Here is a 16,739-nt window from a genome sequence, read left to right on the forward strand (position 1 = left end):
CCCCCATCCACCCCCTCTCTGCTGTGCAGCTGTTGGATTATCACACTCCCGACAGTGAAAGCCTCCCTGCCAGAAGTCAGGTGGTGAGGTGAGGGAGAGACTGACACAATCATATGGTGATATGTGTCAGAGAGAGAAGAGGAGGAGGAGTGGAGCTTTGTCAAATGCCAGCGCAGAGGATATGAGGGAGAGCAGTGTGTCAGTGTACAATACAAACACATAAGAGGTTATGTTAGATCTCTACCGTATTGTCAAGAAGGCGTGCACAGCAGCTATACAAGAACAAAGCCGCAACTCCAGTCCGCTCAACTCTATACTAGAGGATTGGAAATGATTAGAATATATCACAAAAGTAGAGCCAAAGTGGAAAGGCATCCATTTTTTGCTTCAGGGCTGTGAGGCGGCACAGAGGAGGAGTGTTTGGATTTGAGAATGTGGAGCAGGGATGAGAATGTGGGTCAGAGTGACACTGGACAGGCCAGCGTGCCTGCGGATGAGCTCTACGGCCAGGACAGAGGAGGGAGCGCGACATATCCCCACTAAACCACAGTGACGACGATCATACAATGTGGAAAACAACTTGGTTGCGTTTAAGAAGTCCAAAGTCTTGTTGGGTTGGCCCTACACTGATGTTTTAACACTATGTACTAACTCAGGATGTGAATTAATGCAATATCTGTAAGAAATATCTCTCCAGGTACGTGTGCTTTCATTTAAATGAGTGACCATGATTGATGAATCTGCTGATTATTTTATTAAACGTCAAAAATACAGTTTATATAACAGCTCTCAAGGTGCAGTCGTATCACACCACACTGTGTGATTATCTGCATACACCAAATGCAAATCCGTCACTGTAATGGATTAGCATACTGTTTCATGCCCACAAATGACATCACAGTCACACCGACTTCTCTGAGAGAGGTCAGCTTCATCAGTTTAATGGTGGAGAAGATAAACAATGAATCATTCAGTCGAGTGCAGGTCATAAACATCTGGCTTGTGATAGCTGTCTGGTACGTTTACAAGACTACACACTATTATTAAAGGCATACACCCAATATTAGTCAGTGTTATGTGCAGCCAAGCTCTGTCACAAGGTACGCTGCCTTAAAAGATGCAGACAGGTGACAAATGACAGGAAACAAACAGTGTCTTGGTGAGGTGTTGAGTCAACACCCAGAGCAGCTTCAGTGCACCGTGGCACATATTCTAGTAGTCTCTGAAACTCTACTGTGATTCATATTGTTTTCAAGGAGGGCCTTTTGCTTTAATTAGTCACCTGAAGAAGGGCACTATGTGGATGGGTACGGGTGGGCGGGCATGTGTACATGTGAAGGGACTTTTCACACCATCAAATAACTGCTCTGTTTGAGTAATGTGCCTGCATTGAATGAATGGTGTCAATAAAAAAAGAAAAGAAAAAAAGAAATCACCTTAAATACTGAATAATAGACTATTTCCTTTTAAAATGAGAAGCAACCCTAATTTCACAACATTTTCTAAAACAGGTTTAGCCTCAGCCAATACCTGCTTTGTGTGACAAATGATTTCCATAAAACAGAAGCATTGCTCATAAGTTACTACATGTCTTGAAGGCACACCGGCACTAGTGTCCTGTCACACGGAACAGGAAACGGTTGAGCAATTATCTATATACCGGTTACACATGATAACAAATCAGAGTGTCAGTCTGACTCATTGTGATGTAGGCTTATGTGAGGAGTGGCAGCAGGCAAGTTGGGGCATAAGGGCTATCTGCTGCTACGTCAGTAGACTCTTGCAGTGTCTTCAAGGTTACGCTGATGAAAGTGTATGTTGGGAATATGTGGCACTCAATAGTGGTAAATGTGTGCTACATAGTGATACATGGGTGAAATTTTGCGGATGGCTTTAGACTTTGCTAAAGAAGATGATAAACTCCAGGCCATAAGTGCAACCAGTCTCCAGAATTCACCAGTAAGGCCTGTTATTGGTGACATGCGCGCGCGTGTGTGTGTACAGTTACACCCATGTTCCTCCATTATTATTATGGCCATGTGGGTGGTTGGGCCCCGCTGGCCTTCACTGCCACTCTGAAACCTTCTGCTTTGTGTTTCTGCATGTGTGCGGTTGTGTGCGTTCTCTCATCTGCAGACAGGACCTCCCACGGCTGAGGGCAGCCTGCTGGCCGCTAAATGACGCACTTCACTCAATGAGCATCCTGTTGCCTCTACCCTTTCCCTGCTGTTTATTATGGGGTGGGGGGACTCATTACAGAGCGAAGCCTTCTCTCCTCTGTAAGCTCAAAAACATTTAGACGTCAGATCCAATGGAATGTCTACTGATTTTAATATTAACCAGACAAAAAGCAAAGTCTGAAATATATCCATGTATAATGTTCTAGAGCTGCTGTGCTTAATTTCTAATAAAATGCAGAGGAAAAAATCTTCCTAGCAACTACATCATCACTTCAAGTTTGTGACAAAAAGCTCTGCAACATGACTAATCTGTGAATTTCTTGAAAGACAGGAAAAAACTCAATATACCAGGCAAAATGTGCATGTGAAACCAGTAACCAAAATGTGATTGAAATCAGGCAAAATTCTGATATTTATCAGATGGACTAGCCTGCCTGTTTGTCATTAGTGTTTAAAAAAAAGCTTCTTTTCATTTTCTATTAAGCAGTAAAATGCCACTCCAGTCTAGTAAATGTAGCAACACACTTGGAATTGGGCCTTTTCCAGAGCTGATGATGGAAGTAGCAGGTGTTTAGCTGGGTGGCGCTAGAGGTTGTGGGCAAAACTATGTGTTGCACAGTTTGCTGAAAGTTTGAGAGCAAGGGGGGTCGTTTTGTAAAAGGCACGTCAAGTAGACTTGGAGTGCCATAACAAGGGCCGACAGCATCTCGCTTGCATGGCAGCTTAGACGGTCCTTGCTGTTATTTGAAAACTGCAAATAAAATAATTTGTATAGGTCAAGTAGAAATTCACTTTGGGCAACATTCCCCTGTATAGAATACCATGGTGTGTCTAATTTGCTTTTGCAAAGTGACTGCTGCACATGCTTACATGGAGATGTCAAGCTGAAACAATATATTGTTTCCTCCTCTTACCTCTGTGACGTCCATGACTTTGATGGCAGCCAGCTGTCCAGTCTTGACATGACGTCCCTGTGAAGAGACAAAACAGAAGTGAGTGTTTGACCAACTTATTTTACTGCGGAAGTGTGACTGTCAGAAACACAGAATTTAAAAACACTTTCAGGTGCATTGCCCAGTAAGTTATACATGTTACATTTACAAGTTGTCATTTTGTATTTTCATACAGTGTAAAGTGCACATTATTTTATTGGGGGGGGGGGGTTGCTTTTAATTTGTATAGGAGCTGTGAACAGTAAAAGAGGGGAGAGAAAAAGAGGAGAATGACAAAAGGAATCGAACCCAGGCTGCTGCAGTGAGGACTCAGCCTTTGTGTGCAAGTGTTGAGCGATTGACAGAACATTATATCAGCAGTTTTGCTGTTAGATGATGTCTTAAATGTTTTTAAGTCAGCAGCAGGGCGCCGCCGTGATGAATCTTGCACCAGGTCTCCTGAGATTGAGCGTCGCTGCACCATCTGGAGGTCAAATCCTTATTATTGATGAATCACATCTCTAGTAAAAATGCCACAGTGTTGCTGTTTTCAGCCTGGAAAATGTGAAGATTTGCTGATTCTCTGTTTTAGTCTCCATCACAGTGCACTAAATATCTTTGGGTTTTTGGAATGTTGGTCAAACAAAAACTCTAACAGCCCTAATTGTATTAATAAAGGATAATTAGTGTTGCTCAGACAAATGAATACTGAATACATTTAGATTAATGAACTAGTCAACATAATCTTTTCACATGGCAATCAATCAACTGGTTCAATTTCTTTAATTGTTCCCATCATTAGAGACTGTAATCTGTATCCCACGGTATAAGTAAACCTACTATATACAGAACATACCACAGATGAGCACATCATTCCCAAGCTATATAGCCCCAACATTCCCAGACTTACTCTGCTCTCCTAACACCCTACTGCCACTCCTTACATAAACAAAGGACCGAAATAGAGGCCACTGTACAACCACTCCCTCCCACCCCCCTTCCCGAGAGGAGATAAAACATGGGACATGTTTAGGAGCAGGCCCAACTGGGTACGGGTATTCCCCTTCTGACTCTTTAGGACAACACTGCAGGGACAACGCTGCTCTGTCTCTGCAGCAACTGCATCGGGGACACACACATCAATACACTGTATCGATTGGCTGGACTGACTGGTTGCAGAAGGAAGACACGTGTAAATGCACAGTCACACAGACTCAGACGTATGTGCACCCCCACCACCATCATCATCTTAGCCAGTGCATTCCATAGTCAATTGAAACTGTATGGATTATGACAATAAAAGCCATGCAGGCTTAGGGGCCCTCCCTTTTCACTGGGCAGGAGAGGGGGATGAGAGGGACACTTTACAATGCCTTTAATCCTCCCCACTTTGATCCCAGGGGTCGCCACTACAAAAACAACAGTGAGGCTGACTTTACGGCTGTCGGCTCCACATGTACGAGCTGCTAGCGCTAGTCGGTGACCAAGTGCACTTGGTCTGTCTGTCAAAAAGAAACAGCTTGTAGTCAGAGGTTTTATTAATTTACCCTTCCTAAGCCCCGCCCCTTTTCACTCTGTGCTCCAATAACAGTTGAGCTAGCCTTTGATCAACAGTCTCATTTCCTGTACTTAAATATGCTATGTGGTAAGCTTGTTTATGTTGAAAAGACAACCAAATGTGGAAGATTGTTAAAAGATAAGAGGGCCATATGGTGGATAATGATTGATGTAAATTAGCTAGCGGGTTAACTAGCTCACTACGTAACTAATTTAATATTTGATGCCACGATGTGTGATGACATTATTATACATTTTCATTAACTATACACTGTTGTGCTTAAACAATTAGTCAGTTAATTAGCTGATAAGTTGAACTACAGGAAAATAATCTGAAACCATTTTTGCTGATTATTTAAAGCAAATAATATCCAGTTTTTCTTCTTTTTAAGTGAAAGGTTAATGAGCAACACACCCTTTCTGATTTCAATACACTCAGGCCTTTTTATGCTACAGCCTTGCTTGGTCTGGGTATGACCAATAGCTTGTTTTAGCTAATGTTGGTTTGCTAACTTTATTTTCTGTTTATGGTCGTATCCCACTCACTCCAAGTCAGGTCACCTAACAACGATGTCTTTCAAAGAACCGAATGTAGAAAATCTTGAAATCAGATGTGCCAATGTTGTGTATAATTGCTGTTTGTAGCCACAGTGGCCACGGTAAATTACATAGACTTCACTTCCAATTGTTAAATTCACTGTTTATAGCCTCAACATTTTGCAGAAACCTTTGGGACAAAAGAAGCAATATGAAAACACCACCAGGCACCAGTTCTGGCAAAATGTCACAAATTTTAAAATTTTCAGACCAAACTAATAATTGATTAATCAAGAAAATAACTGATAAATTAAAAAAATATTATTTTCAGCCCTATAATATTCGCAGGAACTAATGAGCTACACATTTCTTAGTGGAGCAAGACTCTAAAAACAGTTTTCTGTCTCATTTTTGAGAAAAGATCGCACATTTTAAGAATAATGTTACCATTACTGCATGAATCACCATTATGTTAGTAGCTACAAAACTCAAACAGAGAGTCAGCACTGACTCATGGCCACCACTTTTTTCCTTTTCCACTTATGACAGGAATCAACGTTGTTTAAAGCCCTCTGGCCCACACCTAACAACAGGTGTAAACACTACACCTGCAGAGGTTAAATAGTCTTAATCTTAAAAATAGGCCTGAAAGAAAAGACGTTGGGAACTTTAGAATCAAGACTCCAATTGTGTCGCTGCTCTCCAGCAAGTCTCCTCTATTAGCAGCTCAGTTTGAAAGGAATACTTTGAGACAAAGCTTGCTTTGATCCAAGGGGATAGTCACAAAGAGGACATCCAGATATTTATGGGATACAGCTAACTCACTAACAATGCCATTAATCTCTCTTTTTGGCTGTTAATAAACCAAAGCTGTTCATTCTTACAAATCTACAGTTGACAGTGTCTAAATAAATGTGTTTAAACCTGAGACAGCTTAACAAAAAAGTCTGTTTATATTGGGTTTATTGATGATTTAAAGACATGTGGTCTGCAACAGATATCAGAAGGTGAGGATATGAATGTGCAAAATGTTTCTTGCTATGATTTCTCCTCTGTCAGCCTGAAGAATTTACCAAGCGTCTCTTAGCTTCTGGGTGGAGATATGATTATCTGGACCACAAGGTTATTGCATTTTGAACCACAAAACAACTGGGTTACACAACATTAGCAAATGAGTAATGAGATGAGTTTCTTGGCGTGCTCTAATGCCCTCACTTCATCCATCTATTGTCACCAAAATAGGAAAAACACTGAGCGGTTACTTTGCGGTTAGTGCACAAACAATGTAAATGTGCACAAATTCTGCTCAATAGATCCTACAAATCTCCTATTAACTAGGTTATTCTAGGCAGGACTGGCAAACTAAATCATAGAGCACTCCAAAGTCAACATCAGATCGGACACATTTCTCAGCCACGTACTCTCAATAGGACTGTAAATTAACCATTTTTAAGAGGTTTTATCTAAATGACTGTAGATTAGGACTAAGCCTAACAAATATTGTCATTATTAATTAATCTCTCTTAATTAATCATTTGTTTTACTATGTTCAAACTGCAGGCAAAAGGCCTAAAACAGATTTTTTTTGTTCATATGTGACTCAGCTCTCTTTTTTCATACAGTTCAAACATGACAGGTCACAGGGAATCTGATCTTTTCAATTCTGATTCAGAATTCATGCTACCACTGCAAATCAACTTGTGAATGACACCGTAAACATCGTCTACAGTGGCCTCCATGTTTACTCCTGTTATTGTTCTTCTCAGTTCAGGCCCGTTCAAACTGGAATCTGATACGGGTCAAATTTAAAAAAATATGTTTATTAGCTCTAAGGATTGCAGTGTGAACGTAGCCAAAGAAAAACAGCAACTAGGTCATGTTTGACATTTTAGCATGAAAAATGACTTATCACAGTATCTGAGGTTTTTGTGTGTGTTTAGTCCCTTACATATCTTGGATTTAACAGATTTGTTTACGATGTACTACAAGCTAACTGATTTTTAAAGCAAATATCGTATTTATATTTGAGAGTTTCAAAAATTAAATCTGTTAACAATATCGGTCAATATTCACAAACATGTAAGAAAGACTGTGTTTGATAAGGATATTCCATCAGGGATAGACACCATGCTCCTGACCTGAGTTTCAACATGGATCTGGCACTCCCTGGCTTTGGTAGGGAGGGGCGGGTTTCCACAATAACTACACTACTATTAACTTATTACAGATATTGGTGATCACTCAAAGCCCTCTGAGCCTTAAATTATGCCCTCCTCAATCACAAAGATATTTAACCCTTTAGCATAACAACGCTTGGAGCATAACGTGCGGCATTAACTGTTTAGCGTAAGGAAATAACTGCAATAGTTATCAAAAAATAAAATCCATTAAATTTGAACTAATATATAGCAATGTCAATGCTAACTTGCCTCCTTTTAAAGGCCCCTTGTCCTATATAGGGCTGCAACTAATTATTATTTTCATTGTTGATTAATCTGTCGGTTATTTTCTTACGATTATAAAGTCGGAAACTTAAATTAAACAATTAATCAGTTATAAAACGTCTGACAATTACATTTACTGATGATCAACTAATTGATAATCGACTCATTTCTTCAGCTCTTGTCCTGTGGTTGGACCCCGTTACACAGACACTCGGAACATGCATGGGTTGATCACAGGGGGGCTGCGGCTAGTCCCTGCAGGGCCCTCCTGATGCAGCCAGCTAGGCGTGGCTGCGGAGGGGTTATCTGAGGAACTGAGCTATCACTCAGCCCTCCCTGGCCTCCATCTCCTCTCCTCCCAACCCAGCTCCTCTTAACCGCGGCCAGATGTGCTGCTGGCCTCTCTCCAGCTCAGCACTAAACCACTGACTGACTTATTGCCTTTAGAGCCAGAGACATTAAGTTAAAATCTACCCTAAAACAAAACACACTATTCTAGGAGGGCTCAATTAACAACGTTGTGGAGGAGAAACCTCACTCGACGCTAGCAGCTCGATAAGCGAGGCCGCTCAATTAAACTGAGTGCTGACATAAGGGGTTTGTAGGATTTGAACTTTCCCACTGAACGCGCATTATTTCACGAGCATGTATAAACTACAAGCTGTGCCCACAGTGCCAGTTAAAGAAAATACACTTCAGGTGCTGTCACGGTGTTTCACTATTACTCCAAATGATTTTTAGTCATTTAAAAAAAAAGTGAAAAATCACTGTTAGGTAAACCAATGATTCCTGTTTTAGGGTGGATTTTCACTTAACAGAAGTGAGCAGTAATGCTCAGCAGTATCTTTAGTGGTCTGCCCACAGAGTCGGTGTGGACAACAAGGGGGAGTACTGTTTCCCATACACTTTTCCACAGGGCTTGTATCCACTGCATCCTGATTGACCAGAACACAAAGAGCCTCTCCCTGCCCACGTCTCTCACATTAATGCAAGATCAATCACACTTAGCGACTATTTCAAAATGCTGGCTGGCTGGCTTTCTAACCAGGTCAACCTACTGTTGTTCACTGTTGGCTCACGCTGCCGTTGCGTGCGGAAACTGAGCGACACACTCTTCTAACTAGCCATGTAGGTGTAAAACAAACTTGGTTTCGTGTTATTAGTTCACACAGCGAGGGAGGGAGAGAACTGCTGGGTGCCATGGTTTGGTTCTTCAAAAGGTCACTGCTGTGTGTGTGTGTGTGTGTGTAGCGGGGTGTTCGCCGGTAGAGCTGTGGTAATGAGGGATGGATGAACCACCAAGCACAGGGTCATGTGAAGATCTGACGTGACATTTGAACTCAGAGTGAGTGGGAGGGTGGACAGAAGGTGATAAACAGGCAGGTCACAACCTCCATCTACCTTGGGAAGCAGCTGCTGCTCCACAAGTACACTTCAAGACCTGTTATCTCACACACATACATAGACACACACCTACACCTTCCAAAAACACACATCGGATGAATGCAGGGGAAAGAAGAAATGATCAATCAGCAGTAAGCAGCAGCACATGACATCCAGGGCTGTGTCTTGCCCCACGCCTCTCTGGGCTCTACCACTTTATACTGCTGCTGCATACCAGCACACTGACCCAGTTCTCACACACACACACACACAGCCTCTGCCCTGCTGCCTCCACTCCAGCACTCCCCAGAGAAGTAAGGATGGAGACACAAAAGAAAGCGATGAGACTGGACGGAGAATAAAAGACGGCAAGTGGGTGGAGAGGCGAGGAGAGAAGCTGGTAAAAGGGAAGGGATGAATGGCCGTAGCAAGCACACACGGAAAGCTGAATAAGAGTCTCCAACAGGAGGCCAGTTGATGTGACTGTAGGTCTATTGATCATAGTGCAGTAGCTGGCTGCTGCTACGGATCAAAGATGCATGATGGAGCCTGTAAATGTAAATATTCCTCTTTATCGGTGTGAAAATCTAAAATCAGCCAGCAACCAGATGCATTTATCTACTTCATTTGCTAGTTTGCAGGTTTTTAAGCAGGGGAAGCAGGATTCACACTGTGAGAAAATACCCTCAGCCCTGGTATGATGTCATTAAAATAACAAAAGCTCCAGGATGTGCTGTTGTCTTGGAAATGGATTTTAACTGCATGTGGTAGGGACGGGAGCAAGTCGAGTCTTAAAGAGAAAATCCCATCCCTTTGGATTTGGACTGAGGTGTCCCCCATTACATGAGAGGATCTGTTTGTCAAATTAGCACATTAAAACTTAAAGAAATGGGATCTTGAAGAGAAAAGAGCTGTCAAGTGGAGGCACTGAAGAAAGACAAGGCGAGGGACTGTCTCGTCTGCCAGCGCCTTTGTGTCTCATCTCGACACCGCTCGGGTAATGAGGTGGCTCAATGAGCTACACACAGACAGTGGCGTGAACACACACGGACCCACACACAAACGGACACAGAGAGTTTTGTTCAGGCAGCATGGCCGGTCAGGGGACGCTGCGGGTCTTGTGACACCCATTAGGGAGAGGGTCACTGTGGGGTAGGGACAAAAGAGATACACACTGTCTCAGCTAGGGAGGCTGCAGAGAGTGGAGGAGTGTGTGTCGGCATGTGTCTGATAATCACGGCTTTAACTTGAGCTCGAAATGTTTCACACACGCCTTTCGGCTATTTAAAAAAGGAGCACAGGCGAATGTCCTTGCGCGCCTGTGTGCGCTAACACACTGTGTGGATAATAGAGAGCGAGTGTGGGACAATATGGGACCCAAGCCCTTGCTGCAACGTGGGTGACACATTCAACACCCCCTGATTCTGACCTAAAAGCTACACAGCCAATCAGGACCCAGGCTCCCAGGACCCTTACCAATGAGCCCTATACAAGAGTCATTCATTAGGCAAGCCCTCCACTTCTACAAAGTCCTACAATGGCATCTAAAGCCTTGTTTATACTCACACAGGGCTCCAGCTCTCATATCTTTTCACGCTTTCAGACAAAATTGCATCATCTTTTGACGGTGTGGTTGCGATCTCATTCTCCTCTCCACTCCGAGTCTTCTCTGATGGAAGGGTCATAGAGGTGCCTGTAGAGGCGAACCTGCTCGAGTCAACCTTCGAACGCGTCCACGTTGAAATTAAAAGCTCAGCACGCGCAATGGGTGCCTAGTTACAAAAATTCAGAGGGGAACGCTGCAACAACTTGCGGCGCTTTTGTACTCAACGCAAAACATGACGTCATTTCTGGGGGCAATGCATAAAGCATAAACTGAGCTTTATCCACTGCTTTGCAAGGAGGATCCGACAATCACATCACATAATATTTCAATTGATAATGCAGCCCTAATTTGAATTAAGATGGTCAAGGTAGATTCAATATTTTCATTACAACTATGCCACAATCTTACAATTAATCATTGTGGACACAAAACCACTGATGTACAATTCACACATAGTCCCAGCACACTGCCTTTAATTGTACAAAGACACATTTATCAGGGAGGTGTGAAATGTTTCAGTTCACCGCTGTTGCTCCTGTGAAGTCTAACGCTTTCTCTTCATTCACACTAGAAATAAGGAAACCTCATAATCCAAATATGTATAATAATAATAAATAATAATAAATATCTGATTTCCTCTTTGTGCCAAGTTTGTTGTCCAACTGTAAAATATCAATTTGAGGGATCCCTGCCAAAAATGTTTGCTATGTCTTAAAAAAAGAATATTCCAATTCATCATCACATATTTACTAATTTTGCTGTACTCCAAATATTGATACTGACAGTGGTATCAGTGCTAACAAAGTGCTGGAAATGGCCTGCAGGCAGTGGCTCATGGGTCGACGAGGATTAAAGTGAAGTCAGGTGACATCCCACCCCCTCTACGGTGAGCTGATGCGCCTACATGCCACCACTAGTTTGAACCTGCAAATCTGAAGCATCTGTAAGTGTTGGATACAGGTTGCATTACGATTCCAGCTGTTTTAGAAAATCCACACTCCTCCATTAACTCATTTTCCTGAACAAACAATCAAAGCACCTCGCAGCTTTGATCGCTGACAACCGCTGCCCTGGAGGTAAGCGCCGGTCTCGCCCAGCACCATATGGCCCTGGTGGGCATTTAACAGATTGCACAAGAAGTTTCCTCAGCAGCGGCTCCCACCCCTTGTGCCCGTCAGGCGTAGCAAGCCCCCCTGAGGACAGAGCTTCTTATCCTGAGGGCAGGGGCGAGGCTGTCCCTAAGGTTGGGGGAGAAAAACAAAGAAAGGTGGTGGAGGACAGTGCTGGGGAGCTGCTGCAGAATCAGAAATAAATAGTATAAGCTTGCTGGAAGAAATGAGTCTTTAGCATATGATATCACTGGATGTTGAATAAGCCTGCCAGAAAAGCTTCTTACGTGTAATGCATGTGCACGTTAAAAAATAAATCATCTTTCCTTTTGGTGCTTGTGCTTTAGTGAGTAATCAGCCACATGACCTTGCCGGTGCACCAAATAAACCCCCCCCCACCAGTCAATTCGCCGTAGATTTCAACCACACACATGCATGCACATGAAACATAGGGGACATGACGGTATGAAAATACTGGTGGGCACAGCTTTGGCACACCCCGTGGATGCATAGCAGGCAGGGAGGCAGGTCAGCAGGGGCTCTGGTGCCTCTGACTATATATGGCCATTCTGTAGAGCAGAGGGAATCTTCCCAGCATACCACGCACAATTTGAAGAATCATGTCTTTTTCTATGTTATCATTACTCTCTCTCTCTCTTTTTAAAATTCCTGCACCCAGAGTGAGGCACCTGAGCGAGTGCACAGAGCCAGCTGGTTCGGTGCCAACTGATAAAGAGTGGTGAGAAACTCGGAGAGAATCTCTGTGTGCAGTGAAAGAGCAGTGCTTTCAAAGAACGTGGATATAAATGCACTATTTCAAAATAACTAATGAGCTGAGACCAACTGTGTGTGGCAGATATATATATATATATAATGTAATCCGTCAAGTGAATAGTTATTTACAGCAAACGTGCAGGCCAGCGTACCGACCCACTGGTTTAATGCACTGCTCTTGTGTGCCATTTTAAACAAAAGAGGAATATGGCCGCAGATGCAAAGGATTAAGTTTGAAGTCAGAAATGCAACCCTGCGACAGCATTGTACTGGCAAAATGATGTGGTTAGAAAAGCTGGTATAGGTTGCAAGACATTCTCTTTGTGGCCTAGTTTTCTGCACAAGAATATGACAACAATACTTTTTCAAACTGATGAATCACTTGCGGTGATCAAACTTTACACAAGTGTGTTCAATCTGTATATAGATCCAGGTTTCCATTCCCATCAGCCAGCTGGCCATAGAAAAATTAAGTGATTTAAAAAATGGCTTCTTAGCTATAACGTAATTTACATTATGGCCGTCAGTCAGAATCGGCTGTGCTGTGTTTTCAGGGGTTGGCTGTAATCTGGCACCTCTCCAGGGGCAACGGCTGCCCTCTTGGCAGAGAGTACAGCTGGAGAGCCAGCGGCACAGCATGGCCGAAAGAACCTTGACATGGCTTTTCGGGTCTTAGAGAACAGCTTGGTTCTTTAATTTTCTGGGCAAAGCTGCAAGTGCGGCGACACAGTGGAGATGCATAAACAGGTTTTTGGTGGGGTGGGATCCCAGTCCTGCAGTGATAGGTCTTAATCAGGTCTATAGTGGAGTGCTGTTTGAAATCTTTATGGCAAAAAGTCTATGTTATTCTACACATTCTGTTTAACAAAAGAAGTTCAGCTGTGCAAGAATAGAATCAAATACAGTCTGAAATAGTAAAAAAAAAAAATTATTTAAATCAGAAGCTACCGGTTAATACGGAAATCTGACCAGACATTTAAATTCAACTTCTACTTTTATGTTTGACAGGTCCTGCGGTAGGGCTGTAACTAATGATTATTTTCATCGATCAATCAATTGTTTGGTCCATTAAATGTCAGAAAATGGTGAGAAATATTGATCAGTGTTTCCCAAAGGCCAAGGCGATGTCCGCAAACGTCTCGTTTTGCCCACAAGCCAAAGATATTCAGTTTACTGTCACAGAGGACTAAAGAAACCAGAAAACAACCACTCTGAAATCAGAGAATTTGAAAATTTTTCCTTAAAGAATGACTCAAATAAGTCCTTTTTAAACAGGCAGCAATCAGTATCAGTCAGCAAAAACCTTGCAAAACAAAGTCTTAAAGCACATTTGTTGTGTAACTTCAAGATTACACTTTCTACTCCCTACAGTCCACCTTAAAAAATAAGCCAAATGGGAAATGCCTCAAAGGAACCAAAAGTCACCACAAATCAAAGAGCAAAGAAGCTTGGTCACATTGTGTTATCTATAAAAGGGCCTTGCAATCTGTGACCAAGTGCTTGACAAAGCAGAAAAAGGCCTCTGAGGGAGAAGAAACTCCACCCCGTTTTCAGTTGGGGGGCCTGTTGTGATTATTCAGTCGGTTGGCGTTTGAAACCCCGCGGACAAACTCCTCCTTTCTGTGGATCTGACTGACTGACGGGCTGAGAGACCCAAAGAGCGAGGAGACAAACTCAGCTTTGTGAGGAGTGCTGGGGCAGGTTCTGTCTGGAACTGGACAGCTGCTCTTCTACCAGTTGCAGCCAACCCCCTCCTCCTCTTCCTCTCCCTTCACCACCACCACCACGCTCCCAGTGCACATGCTCACAGGCCACATGCTCGTTCAACTGGTTATAACATGACAGCCAACGCGCTGATCGACGGCTGATCCGAAGAGGAGGCTAACTGCAGCACAGGCTATGACTTCGCTATAGACAGTTTGGCTTATGTCACGCAGGCTTGTTGCGGCCGTGTCTTTGTGTCAGCTGCGGGCTAATCTGACAGGCCCTCTCTTGTACAAGCTCCATTCCCACACAGCGGCGCTCGCAAATAGAATTAGCACCGGACAGTGAATGGAGCGAGAGATTAAAAAGGGACACACACACACACAAAAAAAAAATTAAAAAAAAAAAGAAAAAGAGGGAGAGAAGCAGTAATTCTCTAGTCCCAAACGCCCGGCTCAAAACCATCTGGTGGGAAGATAGCGGCGCGAGCATCACACTTCCCTAATGACAATCATGGGCTCCTTCTCTCTACGCCGGGGCTGATTTCAGGTGGGGTGATCACATGAGCACATGCACACAGATGGGTTCGCTCTGGGAGTTGAGGCAGGAGGGAGGGAGGGGGTCCTGGAGGTTCTCTGCACTGGGGGATTGAATGCAGGTCACTGGAGCACTGTGGGCTGTCAGAATTAAATACTCAGCTTAGCTTGCTGCTTAGTGCACAAGCAAATTGATGTTTTTTTTTGGGGGGCCAGCCTGCCTCCACTAGCCTATTAACAGTCTGCGCAGTGCTTAGCCAACTAGACGTCTGCTTATCGTGTAGGTAACCTGGTTAAATGTCATTAAGGAGCGTAGCAGCAGGCAACAAAATGGAGCCTCCACTGACTAACTAGCTGCAGTGATAACAACACAAGGAGGCCCGTTACAACATTAAAGCAAGGATGGATGTCTCTCCCTATCCAAAGCCATCCCCTCCTTTAACAACAGGCTGACCACATCGTCGGCTTCCAGACGAGCGCCCGCTGTCTTCCTCTGCCTCCTTGGCGACGTCTTTCAACAGCCGCAATGTTCATTTTCAACAGGAGAAATGTGACACCAAGAGCAGATGGCCCAGAGAGTGGGACTCCCATCCACTGAACTGGAAAAGTCCTGATTTAAACAGGATATGAAATTTGGTTTTGTTAAGAAAAGAAAAGAGGAGAAAAAAAAAAAAAGGAGGCAGAGACGTGAGGCCAGCAGGATTGTGACAGACAGTGTTTCTCCATCCTCGCCTCCTCACCTACTTTTCAGTAAGACAGGTGATGTAAGATAGGTGATGCATCAGACTGTAGACTGTCTGATTCACTCTTTACACACACTCACTCCCGGCTGAATGAACAATAACTGAGCAGGCTGACACCAACACAAGCAACCATTACTAGGGACTCTCACATTACATCTTTCTGTTTCTTTCAACTTAACCAGCAGCGGTGTGGCCCGATGGCAACATCTGAAAGGCATGTCTTTGAATTGTCCCTTGCTTTGTTCACAGGCTTTATAAAAGGGTGAGGGGGAAAAAAAACACATTGCTTATCCTGAGCATTCACTGTAAAAACAGGACAGGCCATGCACTGCGCCTCCAACCAACCTTGTATACTTGTCCATAGGTGCCATTTCCAACCACCTCCACCAATTCAAATATCCCAGCTGGATCCTGAAAAGAAAAAGAGACAAAGACGATTGAGTGGAAATAAAAATCAGTGTTAATATTTTTCCTTAATTGAACAACATTGTCCAGTGTGAGCCAGCTGTTGCGCCCTGCTCTACCCTACATGCCAAACGCATCTCGAACAAAGGAAAACCAGACACTGGCAACACCTCGCTATAGCTCAGCGGTCATTTTCAATACTTCAGCTCTAACAAGAAGAGACACTGGAGTTAAAACTTGCTCACGCTAGCCACACTGGGGGACGTGTGTTTTATCGAGCTACGTTGAATAAAAGATAGCAACAACAAAAAACAGGAGAGGAAGGGGGGGAAAAAAAACAGAGGCTCGGTTCGGCAGTCACTCACCCGCAATGAAGCCAAGTCTATGTCTACTAGACTTTTAGCTGGAGAGTCGTTCGCCATCTTTCAAATAAAAGCCGAGCTTTCCTGTGCGTTTACTAAAAACAACTGGCTCTGTAGCATTTGCGAGGACTTCGGCGGATGAACCAAGTGGAGGCCGTCGCGTATTCCTCTCTGTGGGATCCGCTCCTTAGCAGTAATGCTGGACTCTCTCTACTCCATGTTGAGGTGGCAGCAGCGGGCTCACTGTCCGCTCTCTCTCAGCTTGTGCTACACCGACAAGCTACACCGAAAACGTCCACTTCCGCCGGAGAGTTTCAACATAAAAGCCTCACTGATATCCTTTCTCATTGTTTTCGACCAAAAGATACTGAGATACATATGACTATATTAGAAGAGGAATCAAATGTGATTCTAAACAATATAGTAATTGTTCTTCTTTTTTGAATGAGCTCAGCCAAAGGCCCATG

General features: G+C 43.5%; 1 protein-coding gene across 1 annotated transcript in view; it reads right to left on the reverse strand.

The window, feature by feature from the left end:
- The window catches only part of LOC118340178 (mitogen-activated protein kinase kinase kinase kinase 4-like), a gene marked incomplete in the record, with an annotated part of 32,778 nt that extends 16,233 nt beyond the window's left edge, over positions 1-16,545 (reverse strand). Inside the window, 3 exon segments of the mRNA XM_035678049.1 lie at positions 3,095-3,151; positions 15,851-15,916; positions 16,276-16,545. Coding sequence (XP_035533942.1) covers positions 3,095-3,151; positions 15,851-15,916; positions 16,276-16,332 — 180 coding nt within the window.
- Between the last annotated feature and the right edge of the window lie 194 nt (positions 16,546-16,739).

This window comes from Morone saxatilis, unplaced genomic scaffold (assembly GCF_004916995.1).
Source record: "Morone saxatilis isolate NCDOM2014 unplaced genomic scaffold, NCSU_SB_2.0 Contig6, whole genome shotgun sequence".
NCBI classification, from domain to species: domain Eukaryota; kingdom Metazoa; phylum Chordata; class Actinopteri; family Moronidae; genus Morone; species Morone saxatilis.